This window comes from Asterias rubens, chromosome 3 (genome assembly GCF_902459465.1).
Source record: "Asterias rubens chromosome 3, eAstRub1.3, whole genome shotgun sequence".
Taxonomy (NCBI): Eukaryota; Metazoa; Echinodermata; class Asteroidea; order Forcipulatida; family Asteriidae; genus Asterias; species Asterias rubens.
Window position 1 is genome coordinate 12,113,092 of NC_047064.1, and position 22,068 is coordinate 12,135,159.

General features: G+C 38.5%; 1 protein-coding gene across 1 annotated transcript in view; it reads right to left on the reverse strand.

The window, feature by feature from the left end:
• Nucleotides 1-22,068, reverse strand: part of LOC117288074 (ataxin-7-like protein 3) — a 67,718-nt gene that overhangs the window by 13,209 nt on the left and 32,441 nt on the right. The window contains exon 4 of the mRNA XM_033768770.1: nucleotides 21,451-21,626. Coding sequence (XP_033624661.1) covers nucleotides 21,451-21,626 — 176 coding nt within the window. The remainder of the gene's footprint in view (nucleotides 1-21,450; nucleotides 21,627-22,068) is intronic.

Consider the following 22,068-nt stretch of genomic DNA (forward strand, 5'->3'; position numbering starts at 1 on the left):
GCTTTAAAAAAATACCTTTAAAGATTTACAAGGCACCAGAGCTCTGAACCAAAAGACCACCAAGCTTTCGGCCACAATTCCACTAAGACCACTAAGCTCTGAACCACTAGATCTGAAGCCATGAACAACTACAACCGAATCTCTAGACCACCAATAGACAACCCAGCTCAGAACCACAAGACCACTGAGCTCAAACATAAGACCACCAAGCTCGACCACTAGACCACCAAGCTCTGAATGGCTAGACCGCCATGCTAAGGACCACTTAACTACCAAATTGGAACCACTTGACCTAAAGCTCTGAACACTAAATCACTAAGGTCATTACCACAAGCTCAACCACTAGACCACTTAGTAGCTCAGAACCATTGTTAAACTGTGTCTTTAAAAATATGTTGCTATCATTTTAGCGGATAAATTCAATAATTTCCTATGAATCTACATTCCCATTACACAAAAAACCATGGTTAATCGCAAACATAATAAAAGAAAGTCACTCGCACGAACCCATTGAAAAGCAACTCGCTTTTCCCACCATTGCTCAACCCTGTCCCAACAGAGACAACATAATCTGTTAACAGATTTGGCTAAACAAAGCGAACAATTCATAACAAACCTCTCCAGTGTTTATCTTTCTATTCATCAGAAAATCGCACTGTGCAACGATTTGAACTTCGTTCCTACCCTGCCAAACCCACACGCCGTTCTCTTTTGATAGATATAAATACTTTCAATCGATGAATGAAAATGAAATACCTTATGCACAATAAGACTTCCCAATCACAACCCTTCAAACCACCCTCCACCTGGTCACCCGAATCAACCTTTAATCTCAAACTTGAAGATTATTTGGAAGCCACAAAATTTGAACTTGCTCATATCCGTTTGAAACAACAAACAAACAATATGACCAAGAAACACAGATCAGCTCTCCTACAGTTGAAAAAAAAAGAAAAAATCGTGATAAAACCATACGACAAAGGCAGAGGAATCTGCATTATGAACACCCTTGACTATCTAGCCGTAGGTTTCCGCCATCTTAGTTCTCAGCACTATAAACAGCTAGAACAAGATACTACACAAGATACAAGTCAATTAGTTCATAATGCCCTCACCAAAATGGCCAACCAAAACATCATCAACAGCAAAACCTATGAGTACCTCGACCCCCTCAAACAGAAAGTGGTGTGCCCGACAATGTACTTTCTACCAAAAATACACAAAACTCCACCAGCAAGAGAACACTTCATTGGTAGACCCATTACGTGCATAACAGACATTTTGCGTAAACTAGCAGAAACTTCCTTTCCACAAGATGTACAGTACTGCCAAGAAATATTTGGCCCACGAACACCATGACCGTGTTATTATAGTGTTTTATGCACACAGTGATCAAAGTTTAGGATAGTCGAAACAAAACAAACACAAAATGGTATTAGTATTGTGTTTAATTATAACACAACACAATTGAAACTGCCCTTCCTGTTTCATACAAACCACAAAAGGGACACCCGCTTATCTTTCATTATTGTGGTTAAGTCATGAAGCTCCAGGCCCTCTGGGAGTTGGGGGATTAAGATTGTTATCAGCGCTAATCCTACTACCATTTGACAAAGGTGTGAAAGCCATCCTGCCTGAAGGAATCCCCCATTTATTTAAATGGAACACTAGGATATTGAGCGATATTATATTTAAAATTATAAGAATTGTTAAAAGTGATTTGGTTTTAGTTTTTGAACGGTCAAAATCCATCAAGGAACGGAAAAGAACCATTAATTGTTTGTGTAAATTTTCTGTCCGCTGGCTGCGCAGTGTATATATGCGCATTAATATTGTGTATAGATAAAGTAGTGCCGGCATTCGAGTAATGGGGAAATTTTTTTTTAAGTTGACAGTGCCCCACCTCTCCACTTTGTTATATTTTTTGCCGTTATGGAACAAACATTTTCTTAAATGGTAGAATATCCGTATTCCGTCTTTTAGTATTACCAGCATTCAGTTATAAAATGGGGGTTCTCCCCTCCCCTTTTTGTTAATTTTTTTTTTCAGTTTTTGGACTAGTAAACAATGCGTTTTTCAATGCTAAGAATGTCCATATCCCTTCTTTTAATATTGCCGGCATTCAATTCTTTGGGAATTTGTCTGACCTCCCCTCTTTATTATATTTTTGCCCTTTCTGAACAAATGCATTTAAACAATGTTTTTTTAAATGGTACAATGTCTGTTTTCCGTCTTTTAACATTGACGGTACTCGAGTATTGGGTAACGTTTTTTTTTTTTACAAGTTTACAATGTCCGACCTCCCCTCTTTCATATATTTTTGCAGGTTTTGGACAAACATTTTTTTTATATAGTAGAATGTCAGTATTCCGGCTTTAAAAAATATTGTCGGCAATCGAGAATTGGGGAACATTTGTAGAATGTCGGACCTCCGAGTCCCCTCCCCTCTTTTTCTTTAGTTTCGGGACAAACATTTCTTTTAAATGGTAGAATATCCGTATTCCGTCTTTTTAATATTGCAGGTATATGATTATTGGCAAACATTTTTTTAAACAAATTAACAAATTTTTCAGTTTCGAGACAATGGTAAATGTCTGTATTCCGTCTTCTAATATTGCTGGCATTCGAGTATTGGGGAGCGTTTTTTACAAGTTAAGAATGTTGGACCTCCCCTCCCCTCTTATTCTTTAGTTTCGGCACAAACATATTTTTTTTTAATGGTAGAATGTCTGTATTCCGTCTTTCAGTATTGCTGATATTCGAGTATTGGGGAACATTTAAAAAACAAAATTAAGAATGTCGGACCTCCCCTTCCCTCTTTTTCTTTAGTTCCGGGACAAACTTTTTTTTTAAATGGTAGAATGTCTGTATTCCGTCTTTCAGTATTGCCTGCATTCGAGTATTGGGGAAATTTTTTTTTTTTTACAAATTAAGAATATCCTCCCACTTTTTCTTCAGTTTCGGGACAAACATTTGTTTAACGGTAGAATGTCCCTATTTCGTCTTTTAATATTGCCGGCATTTGATTATTGGGGAGCATTTTTTTAACAAATTAAGAATGTCGGACCTCCCCCTCTCCTCTTTTTTTTCAGTTTCGAGACAATCCAAACATTGTTTTTTTAATGGTAGAATGTCCATTTCCGTCTTCTTATATTGCTGGCATTCGAGAATTGGGGTGCGTTTTTTACAAGTTAAGAATGTTTGACCTCCCCTCTTTCGGGACAAACAGTTTTGTAATGGTAGAATATCAGTATTCCGTCTTTTAATATTGCCAGCATTCGAGTATTGGGGAACATTTGTTTTTACAAATTAAGAATGTCAGACCTCCCCTCCCCTTTTTTCTTCAGAGTCGGGACAAACATTTTTTTGAATGGTAGAATGTCCGTATTCCGTCTTTAAGTATTGCCGGCATTCGATTATAGGGGAATTTTTTTGAACAAGTTAACAATGTCCGACCTCCCCCCTTTGTTATATTTTTGCAGGTTTTGGACAAACATTTAATTTAAATGGTAGAATGCCCGTATTCCGTTTTTTTATTGCCGGCATTCGAGTATCAGTGAACATTTATTTTCAAGTTAAGAATGTCGGACTCCCCCCCCCCCCCCCAATTTGTAATATTTTTGCAGTTTTTGGAACAAACAATTTGTTAAATGGTAGAATGTCAGTAACATTTGTTTACAAGTTAGTTAACAAGTTCTGACCTCCCCTCTTTGTATATTTTTGCCCTTTCGCAACAAATGCATTTAAACAATATTTTTTTAAATGGTAGAATGTCCGTATTCAGTCTTTTATTATTGCCAGCATTTGAGTATTGAGGAACCTTTAACAAGTTAAGAATGTTGGACCTCCCCTCCCCTCTTTTTCTTTAATTTCGGAGCAACCATTATTATTATTTTTTTTAATGGTAGAATGTCTGTATTCCGTCTTTCAATATTGCTGGCATTCGAGTATCGGGGAACATTTTTTTAACAAACTAAGAATGTCGGACCTCCCCTCTCCTCTTTTTTTTCAGTTTCGAGACAAACATTTTTTTTTAAGGGTAGAATGTCCGTTTTCCGTCTTCTAATATTGCCGGCATTCGAGTATTGGGGAACATTTGTTTTTACAAATCAAGAATGTCGGACCTCCCCTCTCCTCTTTTTTTTCAGTTTCGTAACAAACATTTTTTTTAAGGGTAGAATGTTCGTTTTCCGTCTTCTAATATTGCCGGCATTCGAGTATTGGGGAACATTTGTTTTTACAAATTAAGAATGTCGGGCCTCCCCTCCCCTCCCCTCTTTTTAATCAGTTTCGAGACAAACATTTTCATTCATTTCATTCATTTCAATACATTTATTTCAATGTTACCATAAAGTTACATTTGTGTACATCATTAAAGTTAATATACATGATAATGAATAAATAATGGCAAACCACAGATGAATTCAAGACAATAACAATTTACACGGAAGTTGAGTAAATAATGACAAACAGGACAACATATAGGCATAGGGTGAAGCAAGGCTTTTGTTCCCGTACCTACGGACAGACAAAAAACAAGCAAACAAACAAACACACCAACAAACTATCACAACACTTACATTAAAAAACATGTACATGTATGGGTACAAAGACAAACATCATCCGGAAAATATATCATAACTTTTCATTATTAACTAAGAATTAAGGACTGCTTTTAATTTTTTTGCAAATTTTGACAAAGTAAGTGCAGATTTAAGTGAATCACTGAGACTATTCCACTATGTAGTACCACGTTGGACAAGACTATTTCTAAATAAAGATGTTCTGTTGAAATGGACATAAAGATTTTTCTTACGAGTACTTTGAGTATCATACGAATGAATATTTGAAGTTACGGTAAAGAAAGAGTTAAAACAAGAGGGTAATGCATTATGGTTGTATTTATACATAAACTTACCTAAGTTAAGGCGATAAAGATCATTTAGTTTTAGAAGTTTAAATTGTTCAAAAAGTGGAGCTGAATGATCCTGATAACCAGCATTAGAAATGATTCGAACAGCCCGCTTTTGTAAAGTAAATAGTTTTTTACACTGAGTTGAAGAACACCCCCAAATGAGAATGCAATAGTTTAAATACGGCAGAACAAAAGAGTTATAGATGGTCAATAACATATTACTAGGTACACTGTAGGAAAAACTTTTCATTATACCTATATGTTTAGATATTTTAATACCTATATGTTTAGATACATCTTTGATATGATTTGTCCAAGTCAAATGTTCATCAATATATATACCTAAGAATTTCGTGACTTTCAGTTGATTCAAGTTGATACCATTTAGAACTAAGGGAATAGATTGAGTGTATTTATATTGATTTGCACAAAATATAACATATAGTTAGATTTTAGTACATTAATACACAACTTATTTGCTAAAGTTCCAAGTTAAGGTTCTGAATCGAGGCATCTACATTATTATGACTGTACAATAAACTTGTGTCATATGCAAATAAGCAAAATGAAATAATATCAGATGGGTTACAGATGTCATTGATGTAAATAATAAAAAGCAAGGGACCTAACACGGAACCTTGTGGAACACCACAAAAATAGGTTGATCAATAGAATTTTCAATTCAATTCAATTCAATTCAATTCAATATTGGTTTATTTTCATATAAAAATACAAGACCAAATAAAAAGTCATAGACTAATGGCATTCGGTTAACAATAAAATTACATCAAAAATATATGTACAAGTTTACATGATAAGACAATAATTATTATTAAAAATATTACTATAGTTAAACAGACAAACAGGAATTGGGAAAACAGCTATGGACATGAGGGAGAACTTGTGGACACAAAATAAAAACAAAACAAGGGAGTTTAAAACAAAACAGCAACATTCTGTAGGCAAGGGAGGTTTGGACACAACATGAGCACAAAGCAAATGAAACAGAGCGGTTATCATGAACTAATTGAGTTAAGCATCTGGAGCATTGAGGGGACTGGGAAGTTTTTTGTATCTCTGAGTTTTTATCTGAAGGTGTTCTAGTTGCCTGGTGTTTCTTAAAGTATGCTCTGACAAATAATTAGATTTACGTTCTGGGGGGAGGAGATGGCGATGATTATCAGAAGTGAGCAGAGATTTGGCAAATTTAAGAACTAGGTGTTTACGCCTTTCATTCAATGATTCAAGTCTAAAAAAATTCCAAGTGATCAACATAAGACAAAATATTCGGATAAGCAATAATACGCAAAGCCCTTTTTTGAACTTTTTCAATATTATAAGCTTGTATTTCAGCGATTCCCGATGACCAAACAGCAACACCAGATTCGAGTAATGGGCGAATGTATAGTTTATAAATAACAATGAGGTCATTGGCTTGAACTTGATTTTTCTTTAATTTACTTAGTATGTAAAGTCGTCATGAAGCCATACTGACAATCTGTTGAACTTGTTGGTCCCATTTGAGATTATTTTGAATGGTAATCCTAAGAAGCTTCAGTGATGAGACAGCTTCAAGTTGCACACCATTGACATGCAGCTGAATGGATGAAACCGGATTTCTAAGAAAAGAAATCTGCATTACCTTACATTTGGAAGGATTCAGTTTCATATCATTAACATCACACCAATGCACAAGTGCATTAACACCAGATTGTAAGTTTGACTGTTCACCTCTGGGAACAATGTCAACCACACTGAGATCATCCACATACTTCCATCGATGTTGGATATCATTGGCAGCATCATTGACCATGGCCAAAAAGAGGATTGGTCCCAACTTTGTGCCCTGTGGGACACCACATGTCAGTCTAGTGGGGTTGAGATTGCACCATGATACCGAACACTTTGGGTTCGACCTGTAAGAAAACTACATATGGTGGGAAGGATGGCTGGATTAACTTCCAATTGTATTAATTTTTCAACAACAGTTGTATGATTGACGTGATCAAAAGCTTTGCTAAAATCAACAGTACACAAGTTGACTGATGTTCCACCCTTATCAATATTCTTATGTATTGTATCCATCATGTCAACAAGATAATGCGAAACTGAACTACTTTTCAGGTAACCAAACTGCTTAGGATCAATACCTAGCCTGTTTTATAACAAAAGAATTGACGGCATTATATGAACCAAATTGTTTTCTATTTGATAAGTAACTCTTGAACAAGTCCAAGGCTATTTCACGGATACCGTAATGTTCTAATTTACGTAGCAAAATTTCATGATTAACTGTGTCGAAAGCCTTGGACAAGTCCAAAAATACACCAATAGAGATGTTCTTGTCATCAATAGCTTGTGATAATTTATTAACTACATAAGAAATTGCTAGGTCAGTTGAGCGATTTTCTCTAAATCCAAATTGGGATTCAGACAGAATATTGTTTTTGTTTATAAAAGAGTTTAATCTAGAATAAATTAACTTTTAAAAAGTTTTTAAGAATATAGATGGGTCTATAGTTTTCAATATCATGCTTCTGGCCCTTTTTATGTATTGGAGTAACTTTGCCTATTTTTAACCCGTAAAAGACATATTGAACAGCTCGGCTAAAGGCTTCGCTAATTAATACCTAGCCTGTTTTATAACAAAAGAACTTAAACCGTCACAGCCCGACGCCTTACCACAAGGAATTTTGTTAAGAATATCTACTGCTTCCTCTTGCGTAATAGGCGTTAAGAAAAGAGAATGTGACAATCTGTCATTCAGAAAGGATTCAAACGCTGTATTACACAATGGGAGGTTACTAGCAAGCCTGGTGCCAATATTAACAAAGTAATCATTAAATGTATCAGCAATGTCTTTGCTATCATCTATTCTCATGTCATCCTGAATAAAATACGAGGGGTTTGGTTTTTGCTTATTCTTATTTAATAATGAATTAATTAGCTTCCATGTACCTTTCACATTGCCTTTTTCTTTATTAAATTTAGTATTTAAGTAAGTTTTCTTTGATATTCTAATTAAAGAATGTAACTTGTTTTTGTATAACAAGATTTATTTCGTAATGTAGGGTTTTTAAGAAATTTTGTATACAATTAATTTTTCCTTCTTATGGATTTATAAATACCATCTGATAGCCACGGAGACTTATATTTATCATAACGGCATTTGATTTCTTGCACGGGGAAATGTTTGTTATACAATGTTTGTACATGCTCCAGGAAAATATTGTATATTTCATGAATATCATTTGGAGACGTAAACAAAATTCCAATCAGTCTCATTTAGATCATAATTAAAACTGTTTACGTTATTCGTGTTAAAATCACGACTGACATATTTACGTTCACCCTGATTTTTTTCTTTAAATTGATCAATATAAGAAATACAGGTAAGTGGTCACTTATGTCAGTAGCTAAAATACCAGCAGAATGGTTTAGAAAATCATTTGTTAGTATATTATCAATTAAGGTTGCACTATAACCTGTGATTCTACTTGGTTTGCTTATGGTGGGATAAAACGATTGAGAAGAAAGAACATTAAGTTTTGTACAGTATTATCAGTATCATACTGGAGTAGATTGATATTAAAGTAACCCATAATATAACACTTTTTATTCTCAGCATTAATATGACCTAAGATTTCATTGAAGTGATCAGTGAAATTATCACATGAAGCACATGGTGGTTTGTATACAATCCCAATGATAACATTTGCTTTGTGTAAATTAACAAGCTCAATAAAACAAGATTCAATTTCAGAATCATTGACAGATAAATCGTTACAAATACTATATGCAAGATCTTGTTTTATATAAAGTGCCACCCCACCACCTCTTTTATTGTGGCTACAAAAACCTTCAACTATGTAATTTTGAATTTGAATCAGTGGATCATGAATATCTTTTAGCCACGTTTCAGATATCCCTATAACTGAGAAACGGTTTTCCAATAGGTTTACATAACTAACAATATTTGAAATATTTTTGGGTAAACTCTGATCGTTAATATGTAATAATTTACTATCAGTGTTACTCTTGAAGTTATCAAGAAATTGATCTTGGTCATAATAATCACAGCCAATATCAGGGGCTTCAAAATTTAGATCTGGATCTATGCTAGTATTTGTTTGGTTCATTTAAAACTTGAAGCAGCATAACATTTACAATTTAATGCAATATGTTGAATATAATTGGAAACCATTGAATAAATGAAGGAGACGTATTTATGATACATTGTCTTATACCCGAACACATAAACATACACAAACACAACATGGAACAATGAACACAATTGTATGACACTACATTCAATATAATCGACTATGAAGTGTGAATTTATAGTGTGATGGTAGCTCTACTTCATGCCTCACCCCCAAGACGGAATGATTTGAACGGGCCATCGCGTAGTTTGTACCGTATAAGTGCTGGAACAGAATACGGGATGTACGCGAAATTCACCCGCTCATCCTGCTGAATGCGCCGCAGATGTGTTTCTCTAAATTCCTTCCTCTGCCCTCTCACTTTGGGAGTAACATCGTCAGTGATGAAGATGTTCTGGTTCTTATATTGATTCTTTTTGAGGAGTTTAATAGGTCGTCAATCTTATCTTCCATGCTTCGAATTATGTGGAGATTATATTCGGTCTTTTGTTTGATGAGTGTCTTGGTACTTTCGAAGCTGTCCTGAACGAAGGTCACTGATTTTGTCAGATCAATGATGCTGGTGGTATTTGAGGTAACTTGCTGTTTAACGTCCTCGAACTTCAATTCAAGGGAAGTGAGCCTCGGGGTCCCTTTTTAGAATCTGATGCATGCCCAGCTGGCAGGGTTGAGCATTTTTTGTTATTGCAAAAAAATCACTTTTCTCATATAATTGTGTACAAACGCTCATCAATGTGTTTTATATGATTTTTTTTTTATTGATTTTTTGTAAGGAGTGCCCCCTGAAAAGACAAGCATAATATCCCATAGGGATAGCTAAGAGCTTGTTTCAACAGACCATTCCACGACAAAAAAAAAACATGAAGAAAAGAAAGGAGATAATGGTTATTGGACTATGCCTCACTCACTAGAAAGTGATGAGAGACACAACAACTAGCATCACCTGCAATCATAATTGCCGTAAAACAGGACGTTACTTAAGGTATTTATTTACTCTACATTTGAATGACTGCATGCCCTGGGTAGTAATGTCTGAGATAACCGATGATGGTAGGCTGTTCCAGATCTTCACAGCTGCAGGAAGAAAAGCCCTGTCAAAATTTCTAAGAGTTCTTGCTGCAGTCATACCCTGAGGGACCGGGGATTGTAGAGAATATCTGTTGAGTAGCAAAGATTGCCTGGTCAGTCGAGCTGCAGGTTGCCTTACAGGTGGGACTAGCGATTTCAGCAAGGTGGGGCACTTGATGCACTGCATCCTATATTAACAGGAGGCTGCTGCAACATTTCTTCGATGGGATAAACTGCTAAGATTATGCCTCAGTTGCTCTTCCGGACCTAATCCTATCAGGCGACATGCTCTCCTTTGAATTTTATCAAGAGCCGAAAGGTGGACTGTGCTAGCTCCCATCCAGGCTAGAGGTGCGTACTCCATCTTGCTTCTGATGTACGTCTTGTAGATGGTAACAAGACCAGCCTTATCGAAGACTGGACCCAATCTGCGCAGCATTGAAGTACGCTGACCAGCAGTGCGAGTGATGTTCTTCAGATGTGTCTTCCATTCCAGTTTACGAGAGAAAGTAACTCCAAGAAGTTTCATCTTCGGCTTGTCACTGACAACCTGGCCTTGAAACATGATAGGTGGATGATTTTGGATGTCCTTCATGTTGGACACAGTGAGACACTGACTCTTGGTAGGCTCAAATTCAACTTTCCAAGTCTGACCACAGATGTTTATTCGTTCCAGGTCTTCTTGTAGTTGATTAGCAGCAGCTACTCTCATGCTTGATCTTGTTTCAGGAGGTGAGTTCTTGATGGATGTGAATATTGTAGTGTCATCAGCATAGGCAAGAGGTTCTTAATGGCGGATCACATCATGTAGATCTTCGATGTAGATCAGGAACAGAGTAGGGCCAAGAATACTGCCCTGGGGAACACTGGCATTGATCTCATAGCAGGCTGGCTTCTGCCCAGCAACCACTACCTCAAGATGTATGTGAGATAAATAACTCTTCATCCAAGTAAGCAGTTGGCCAGTGATTCCAAATGAAGTAAGTTTTTGAAACAGCCCATGATGGCTCCTTTTATGTCCAGGGCGACCACTCGAGCTTCACCTCTCTCGTTTAAGGTGCTGGACAATCGATGAGACATAAAGGTGAGGAGATCAGGGGCAGAGTGGAGGCTTCTGAAGGCAAATTGGTTGTCTGATATGAGGTTGTTATGAAAGAGATGTTTCCGTAGTTGATCATTTATGATGGTCTCCATCACCTTGCTAATGATAGGTAGGAGAGAGATTGGCCGGTAGTTTGATGGGCAAGATCGACTATTCTTCTTGTGCACAGGAACAACTGATGCAACTTTCCACTGGGAGGGGAAATAGCCTCTGCTGAAACTGAATCGGAAAAGTTTGGCGAGGGGAGCTGCAAGTTCTACAGCGCAGTTTTTCAGAACCTTGGCAGAGATACCATCTGGGCCTGATGCTTTGTTCGTGTCCAGCTTGTGCAACTTTCTTTTAATGTCCCGTGGCCTGAAATTCACATGGCTGAGGTGTTTGGCAGTACGGTTCTGGATATCGGGTGATGGATCATCTGCACAGTTGAGATTGCATTTCATCGAAAAAGCTTGAGCTAGAACCTCTGCTTTTTCTTGAGCAGTTGAGAAGGAGATTCCATTTTGTTGCAGGGATGGAATTTCTGTATGACCTCCAGTCCCAGAGAGTTGCCGAACTGTCCACCACCAATCTCTATCTTTTCTGTTTTCCACAAGTTTATCCCTCATCACCTTAAAGTGAGCAGCCTTTGCTCGCCTGATGGTTTGTTGCCCAAGACTCCTGTGATTGATAAAATCAGCATGCTTTGTGACATTGGTGGGATCTTGTCTCCATAGCTTGAATGCCTTTTCCTTTTGAGTGATGACTTTACGGCAATCTTCTGTGAACCATGCTGAATCATTGGGTTGACGTGTAGTTTTAGTGTGTAGGATTCGTCTTACCATTGCTTGATGGATTATCTCAGTGATATTTGAGCAAGCCTTCTCCGGATCTTCTGTACCTAGAACTCTTCACATGTTTTCTCGACAAGGAATACTCTCAGATATTACATGTAGATATTAATTCAGACACGTGGTTAGTAATAATTAGTTATTTACTTTTACCTCACTTTGGTGAAATTATGTCATCAATAGGTTACTTTTTTTCTGAACTGACCTTTGACCTGGGTGCAACATTTCGCAACATTTCTGTGTATTTATAACATGAGTAAATTATATAAAAAAATAGTTTAACATGAGTGGTTTACCCTTAAAATTAAAAAATGTCTAAAAAGGGACAAAATCATGTTATAATTGACCTTCAAACAGTACAGTCGCTCCGCTTCTCGGTAAAACATGACAAATGCGAATGAAATTAGCCATTACTTGCAGTTTTTGGGGTGTGTGTATCCTAAAACAAAGTTTTTGTGGTGTCATAATTAACTATAATTAGACAATGATGTAATTGTCTCAATAAACAAATTTAGTCTCAACCGAATGCCATCAACTGCAGCCAAAATTACCCTTCAACTGTGACTGTTCCTCACCGATGATGGATGCCATGGTCAGAGGACATTCTGATGAGCGTTTGTTATCAATTAGAATAGTTGCAAAATGTTGCACCAGGTCAAAGGTCAGATCAGAAAAAAAGTAACCTATTGGTTACATAATTTCACCAAAGTGAGGAAAAAGTAAATAAATAATATTATTAACCACGTGTCTACCTACATGTAATATCTGGTTAGTACACACCTGAAAGTATTCCTTGTCGAGAAAACATGTGAAGATTCTGTCATATAAAACACATTGATGAGCATTTGTACACAAACATATGGGAAAAGTGATTTTTTGCAATAACAAAAATGCTCAACCCTGCCAGCTGGGCATGCATCGGAATTGCATACTAGACACCTCGAAGAACATATTTCTGCAAACAAATCTTAGTTGTACTCAATGACACGCTTTACCTAAATTTTGGGGTTTGGCTCCTGGACTACTTTCTGTGTCTTCTTTTAAAACGCCAGACACAGCAAGTGTATCACAGACAATGCACACCAGGGAGGCGTTGGTCCGTCATTGTTTGTCAACTTTGAAAATGCTAGGCATTGGGGCATTCAGTTAAAACCACAACAGAGGTACCAATGCAGCTTTAGTGTGAGCATGGTTTTGTTGTTGGGGTTGTTAATCATGGAAGGAAATGAGCACCATTGCATGAATACATGTAGGTTATTCAAATTCCTTATTGCGTTTGGAAACATTATATCAGACATTGTAAAAGTGTTTATTTTAGGAGTGCTTCTCATAAGTGCTTCCAAAACAGCAAAGTTTTTATAAAATATAAGAGAAGTACAAAATTAATTGAAAATAATAATCCCATGAACTATAGGCAAAGTATTAGTTAACATATTTTGGTCCGATTTACAGTGAATACAATACAAATATACAAAGGATAACCCTGTAATGTTTATTTTATTCAAAACTATCTTTGTAAAATGTTTTCCACATCGTCATGTTTACCCGCCATAAAAAAAGTTATAAAAATGGACGTTACGTGCACATGATAATCACAGCCCGGTAACCCGACCTCCAACCAGAGTTTTTGGACCAATTTTTTTCCGACAAACTGTAGTTAATATTATTAATTTTTGCTTTGCAGTTCTTCTTACCTTTTTTTTTAATGGGCCGAATTTAATAACGCCTTCAGATAAAAATTAGGTTATGGATCACTCACACAACATAACATACATATTTTAAAACCACAGTTCCAAAATGTAAAATGCTAGAACTCATGCTACTACCAAAGCAAACGTGGCAAACAACTGGACACTATTTTTTACAAAAAAAACATATTTGAGCAAGGCCTACAACACATTGCTCCATAACGACTAACAAGACCATCTACCAAAAGAAAAACCAGAATGCCCCCAAAGCCAGTACAGTCACTCCTGGCATCACTCATGGCCACACAGCCAATGGCAAAATTCCCTTAGATGTGCCCACTTGTAGCTACAATCACAAAAGATACAAAATTGTTATACTATGTTGTAACTTGATACAAAGTATAACAATTCTTCTACATTTTTGTTTTGTAAGCCACTGCTGACCCTGTTGACCTAGTTCTGAGTTCCCACCATAGTGCTATGCTTCCTACCAAGCCCACAGATGGGAACAACTTGGGCAAATAAGATATACTGAATCATGACCACAAAAACGTGGAGATACCAGCAAAAACACAAGGAAAATAACATGCAAAATGGCCCTGTTCAAATGGGGAAATGATTGTGTCATAAGTGTCTGCTGTGCCGATGGGAAAAACAAGTGCATGTAGAGGAGGAATCATAGAGGACTCGACCAAAACAGCACTTGGGACAATCGACGGCAATACAATAGTAATTATCAGTGTTGAAACCAAATGCAAAAACATATGTTAATTGTGTATCTGGTCGAACGTTCTTCCTCTTTGAAAAGTTCCCAAATGCTGGAAAGTCTCAAAACGGCATATTATTGAAAAGATGTACATGTACAGGAACATTTACCAACTAATTGTTTTTGTGTGTAACACTGTCCAACGACAAATTATTAAAAAGATGGGAATCCAAGAATGGAGGAAGGACTGCAATACAACCATGCCAAGCTCATTTCCACATGTAAGGAATCCAAAATCCAAGGCATAACCTATAGGTAAACGTTTGAAACGAGTGTGGGCTTATCAAGGGGAAATCCCACGCTGAGCAATATACGGAGAAAGACGTGCACGACGCCATGGACCCTCAACTAGAATGCCAGCAAAATTAAAAGGAGGGATACGGACATTCTTAGCATAAAAACAAAAATTGTTTAACTGCATTTGTTCCGAAACGGCAACAAAATAACAAAGAGTGGAGGTCGGACAGTGTTTAAACTTGTAAAAAATTGTTCCCCAATACTCGATTGCCGGCAATATTAAAAGACGGAATAGGGACATTCTACCATTTAAAAAAAACTCTTTAATGCATTGCCGTTTTGTTACAAAACGGCAAAAACATAACAAAGAGGGGAGGTCCGACATTCTTAACTAAAACTGTAAAAGAACTTACCCTACTCGATTGCCCGCAATATTAAAAGACGGAATACGAACATTCTATGATCTAAATTTGTTTTGTCCCAAACTGCACAAATGTAACAAAGAGGGGAGGGGAAGTTCGACATGCTTGATTTGTAAAAAAAAATGTTCCCAAATACTCCAAATTCCGGCATTATTCAAAGATGGAATACGGACATTCTACCATTAAAAAAAAAATCAAAATGGCGGGAAAAAAATAACCAAGAGGGAGGTCGGACATTATTACCTTGTAAAAAAATGTTCGCCAATAATCGAATGTTGGCAATATTAAAAGACGGAATAGGGACATTCTACCATTTAAAAAAAGTTTGCCCGAAACTGAAGAAAAAAGAGGGGAGGGGAGGTCCGACATTCTTAACTAAAATTGTAAAAAAAACAAAAAAACTTTCCAAATACTAGAATGCCGGCAATATTATTATAATAAAATGGAAAACGGACACCATTTAAAAATATGTTTGTCCCAAAACTGCAAAAATATATCAAAGAGGGGAGGTCCGACATTCTACTAAAATTGAAAAAAAAGTCTTACCCAATACTCTCGATTACTGGCAATATTATAAGACGGAGTACGGACATTCTACCATTTAAAAATATTGCTTGTCCCAAAACTGCAATATCAAAGACGGGAGGTCCAACATTCTTTACCAAAATTGTAAAAAAATCTTCCCCAATACTCGATTGCCGGCATTATTTAAAGATACGGACATTCTACGTTAACAAAAAAACTGTTTACTGCATTTGTTCCAAAACAGCAAAAATGTAAAAGGGGAGATCTGACATTGTTAACTTGTAAAAAAATGTTACCCAATACTCAAATGTCGACAATATTAAAAGACTGAAACCGGACATTCTACCATTTAAAAAAACATTGTTTAAATGCATTTGTTCCAGAACGGCAAAAATATAGCAAAAGGGGGAGGTCGGACTTTCTCAGTTAAAAAATAGTTCCCAAATACTCGAATGCTGGCAATAATAAAAGAATGATGGCAATGTTAAAAGACGGAATGGGCATTTTTACACTTTACATTTTATTAAATGCATCTGTCCCACAACGAACCCCACAAAAGGAACGTAAATGTTCATGATAAGCCTTGCAAGGTCGTGTAATTTTCCTCTAAACGCTGCATGCTTTTAACAAAAATGTCACGCAATATTTCTATGGCTCCGTAAACCAAACCATGAAGGATGCCTTATATCCACGATCTAGTCAATATGCCAATCCCTGTCACTACTGCCTAAACATATTTTTTTCTGCACTTGCAGGCTTGTTTGTTTATTGAGGTCTATTGATCTCATTCACACCTTTAGTCTATAGGCTGTTCTAGCTGGCGAAACCACAGAATGTGAAAACACGATGAACATGGTTGCTAATCCCCCATTGTTGTAAAACACGATATTCTGTTAGTGTGAAACACGACATTGGTTGATATAAAACACGGAATGAGATTGGATGAACCTAATTACAATGTTTCGTGGTTTGCGAAAACCGTGCTCGTGGGCCAAATAATTCTTGCTTGTACTGTACTTATTACTAGCATTGATGTTGTCACAATGTACACAAATAGAAATATGTGACATAACCCTCCATGATCTCGAAAATCGAATCCTTCAGCAAGCTGACAGCATACTCACTTGGTGGCGCTATAAAGATGACGTTCTCATAATCTATGGCGGCAATATTGAAGATTTCAAAAACCTGGTAAATACCACGAATCAAATGCACCCCACCCTCAAATTCCCTTTGAGGTCTAACTGCTCAGTGAACTATCTTGACTTGATGTTGGTTATCTATTAAAAAAACACAAACATACCCACGGCTTTGTCTTAAACCCTACCATAACGGTTGCTCTTCACATCTTTTTTCAAGATGTATCAAGAGATTACCCGATTCATTGAATCAACCTACATGCTTACATGATTTCCGAAAACTAGTTCTTGCTACCCAAGGATCTGCAACAATATCCCTAATCTACAAAATATTTTGTCACTACAGACCAACTTGGTCTTCGAGGGTCATATAGGGTTAAACTATTTCCCATCACCACTGTGTCTATGATAACAATGGTGGAAATAGTACAGCACAGTTACAATAATTGAAATTGTTTTAACACAATACAATTTTCAATTTACTACAAGTCAACAGATACAACGTCACTGGATGGGAGAGCACCAACATTTATTGTCATATCCAAGCTCAACTACTAGACCACTAAGCTCAGAACCACAAGACCACCAAGCTCATCAACTACTAGACCACTTAGCTAAGAACCACAAGAACACCAAGCTCAACCACTACACCACTAAGCTCAGAACCACAAGACCACCAAGCTCAACCACTAGACCACTAAGCTCAGAACCACAAGAACACCAAGCTCAACCACTAGACCACTACGGACAGAACCACAAGAACACCAAGCTCAACCACTAGACCACTAAGCTCAGAACCACAAGACCACCAAGCTCATCAACTACTAGACCACTTAGCTAAGAACCACAAGAACACCAAGCTCAACCACTACACCACTAAGCTCAGAACAACAAGAACACCAAGCTCAACCACTAGACCACTAAGCTCAGAACCACAAGAACACCAAGCTCAACCACTACACCAGTAAGCTCAGAACCACAACACCACTGAGCTCAACCACTACACCACTAAGCTCAGAACCACAAGACCACCAAGCTCAACCACTAGACCACTAAGCTCAGAACCACAAGACCACCAAGCTCAACCACAAGACCACTAAGCTCAGAACCACAAGAACACCAAGCTCAATCACTAGACCACTAAGCTCAGAACCACAAGACCACCAAGCTCATCAACTACTAGACCACTTAGCTAAGAACCACAAGAACACCAAGCTCAACCACTACACCACTAAGCTCAGAACAACAAGAACACCAAGCTCAACCACTAGACCACTAAGCTCAGAACCACAAGAACACCAAGCTCAACCACTACACCAGTAAGCTCAGAACCACAACACCACTGAGCTCAACCACTACACCACTAAGCTCAGAACCACAAGACCACCAAGCTCAACCACTAGACCACTAAGCTCAGAACCACAAGACCACCAAGCTCAACCACAAGACCACTAAGCTCAGAACCACAAGAACACCAAGCTCAATCACTAGACCACTAAGCTCAGAACCACAAGAACACCAAGCTCAACCACTACACCACTACGCTCAGAACCACAAGACCACCAAGCTCAACCACTAGACCACTAAGCTCAGAACCACAAGACCACCAAGCTCATCAACTACTAGACCACTTAGCTAAGAACCACAAGAACACCAAGCTCAACCACTACACCACTAAGCTCAGAACCACAAGACCACCAAGCTCAACCACTAGACCACTAAGCTCAGAACCACAAGAACACCAAGCTCAACCACTACACCACTACGCTCAAAACCACAAGAACACCAAGCTCAACCACTAGACCACTAAGCTCAGAACCACAAGACCACCAAGCTCATCAACTACTAGACCACTTAGCTAAGAACCACAAGAACACCAAGCTCAACCACTACACCACTAAGCTCAGAACCACATGACCCCCAAGCTCAACCACTAGACCACTAAGCTCAGAACCACAAGAACACCAAGCTCAACCACTAGGCCACTAAGCTCAGAACCACAACACCACCAAGCTCAACCACTACACCAGTAAGCTCAGAACCACAACACCACTGAGCTCAACCACTACACCACTAAGCTCAGAACCACAAGAACACCAAGCTCAACCACAAGACCACTAAGCTCAGAACCACAAGACCACCAAGCTCAATCACTAGACCACTAAGCTCAGAACCACAAGAACACCAAGCTCAACCACTACACCACTACGCTCAGAACCACAAGACCACCAAGCTCAACCACTAGACCACTAAGCTCAGAACCACAAGACCACCAAGCTCATCAACTACTAGACCACTTAGCTAAGAACCACAAGAACACCAAGCTCAACCACTACACCACTAAGCTCAGAACCACAAGAACACCAAGCTCAACCACTACACCACTAAGCTCAGAACCACAAGAACACCAAGCTCAACCACTAGACCACTAAGCTCAGAACCACAAGAACACCAAGCTCAACCACTAGACCACTAAGCTCAGAACCACAAGAACACCAAGCTCAACCACTAGACCACTAAGCTCAGAACCACAAGACCACCAAGCTCAACCACTACACCAGTAAGCTCAGAACCACAACACCACTGAGCTCAACCACTGCACCACTAAGCTCAGAACCACAAGACCACCAAGCTCAACCACTAGACCACTAAGCTCAGAACCACAAGACCACCAAGCTCAACCACTAGACCACTAAGCTCAGAACCACAAGACCACCAAGCTCAATCACTAGACCACTAAGCTCAGAACAAGAACACCAAGCTCAACCACTAAGCTCAGAACCACAAGACCACCAAGCTCAACCACTAGACCACTAAGCTCAGAACCACAAGAACACCAAGCTCAACCACTAGACCACTAAGCTCAGAACCACAACACCACCGAGCTCAACCACTACACCAGTAAGCTCAGAACCACAACACCACTGAGCTCAACCACTAGACCACTAAGCTCAGAACCACAACACCACTGAGCTCAACCACTAGACCACTAAGCTCAGAACCACAAGACCACCGAGCTCAACCACTAGACCACTAAGCTCCGAACCACAAGACCACCAAGCTCAACCACTAGACCACTAAGCTCAGAACCACAAGACCACCAAGCTCAACCACTAGACCACTACGCTCAGAACCACAAGAACACCAAGCTCAACCACTACACCACTACGCTCAGAACCACAAGACCACCAAGCTCAACCACTAGGCCACTAAGCTCAGAACAAGAACACCAAGCTCAATCACTAGACCACTAAGCTCAGAACAACAAGAACACCAAGCTCAACCACTACACCAGTAAGCTCAGAACCCCAACACCACTGAGCTCAACCACTACACCACTAAGCTCAGAACCACAAGACCACCAAGCTCAACCACAAGACCACTAAGCTCAGAACCACAAGAACACCTAGCTCAACCACTAGACCACTAAGCTCAGAACCACAACACCACCGAGCTCAACCACAAGACCACTAAGCTCAGAACCACAAGACCACCAAGCTCAACCACTACACCACTAAGCTCAGAACAAGAACACCAAGCTCAATCACTAGACCACTAAGCTCAGAACAACAAGAACACCAAGCTCAACCACTAGACCACTAAGCTCAGAACAAGAACACCAAGCTCAACCACTACACCACTAAGCTCAGAACCACAAGACCACCAAGCTCAACCACAAGACCACTAAGCTCAGAACCACAAGACCACCAAGCTCAACCACAAGACCACTAAGCTCAGAACCACAAGAACACCAAGCTCAATCACTAGACCACTAAGCTCAGAACCACAAGACCACCAAGCTCAACCACTACACCACTAAGCTCAGAACCACAAGACCACCAAGCTCAACCACAAGACCACTAAGCTCAGAACCACAAGAACACCAAGCTCAATCACTAGACCACTAAGCTCAGAACAACAAGAACACCAAGCTCAACCAATAAACCACTAAGGCATAAAAAGAAATGTTGTTTTGGCGTAACCAGACCGACCCTAAAAATATGGTCGACCCTGGATATTATTTTTTTCAAGGGATGGAGTTTAATGATTAAAATCTTTTTTAATTAGTTATAAATTCGTTAAAAACATTTCTGGCTGTTTCTCACAGTAGACTGACGCTCCCGCGCGTGGAACTTGCATGACTTGCACAATGTTGCACTATAAATTTCTCTATGGTTGCACATAGTAATTCTTTGGTGGCACCAACGATCAAATGTGCACATGCAGCAGAAGATTATGCAGGCTCTACAACAATGTACATACATGTTCATATGGAGGAATTCGTTAGATGCACTATTGGTTTATGGCTAGGTCGGTACATGTATAGTCGCCTCCCAGACTCCCACTATACTGCACTGCGTTTCGCCCGCTAGAGCTATGCGTATGTCTCTAACCCCAGGAACGAGGTTTGTGCGTGAGGTAGCCCTATATATAGGACTCTTCCTCTGTACACAAATACCGAGTCCAAATTATTAAGACCCATTTCTGGGGCGGAAAATTTTCAAAGCTTCATAACTCAAATCTTACCTGCAACAAACCACTAACCACCATAATTTTGAGAAAGGCCATACTATTACAAATTGGTATTCATACTTTACCTTTTGCTAGCTAGTCTACTGCTGTTCCTTCCCATACCCATACATTTCTCTAGATGTGGTGCAAATCTTGAGGCTGAAAGGTTTCGATTGCAATGTGGGCAAACACAGTCAATTTGCTTCTTCAGAGGTGGTTTGCCAAACACATCTCTCCCAGGCTCATTCACTATTTCATAAAACTGTTGAAGAGAACAAAACTTTTAATTGAACTCCCTTAGATGTTTAACTTACATCAGACGCTTCTAAGATATCAAAAGAAAATTATTTTTTTCTTCAAAGTAAATGCAAAATCTGGGCTACTAAAGTTAACAATTATCACTGCATACAAGACAATTCATCACACCAAGACGACTCACTTTATGGCACAAGTCAACCTGCGGTCAATAATAGTATCAAATTTTACGTCTGCATCAGGTCACCACCAAACTTTCTGACTCTTCATTCAATATAGACTATATTGTAAACAGTGGTTTAGTAATTTTGATTATCAATGGATTATTTTTAATATTATATGCTAATTTCTAACTTCCTGTCCAAACCAGAAGTTCAAATGAAAATATGTATTTTATGTTCATATTTATACGATTTATTTAATATATTCACAATACCTGAACACATATT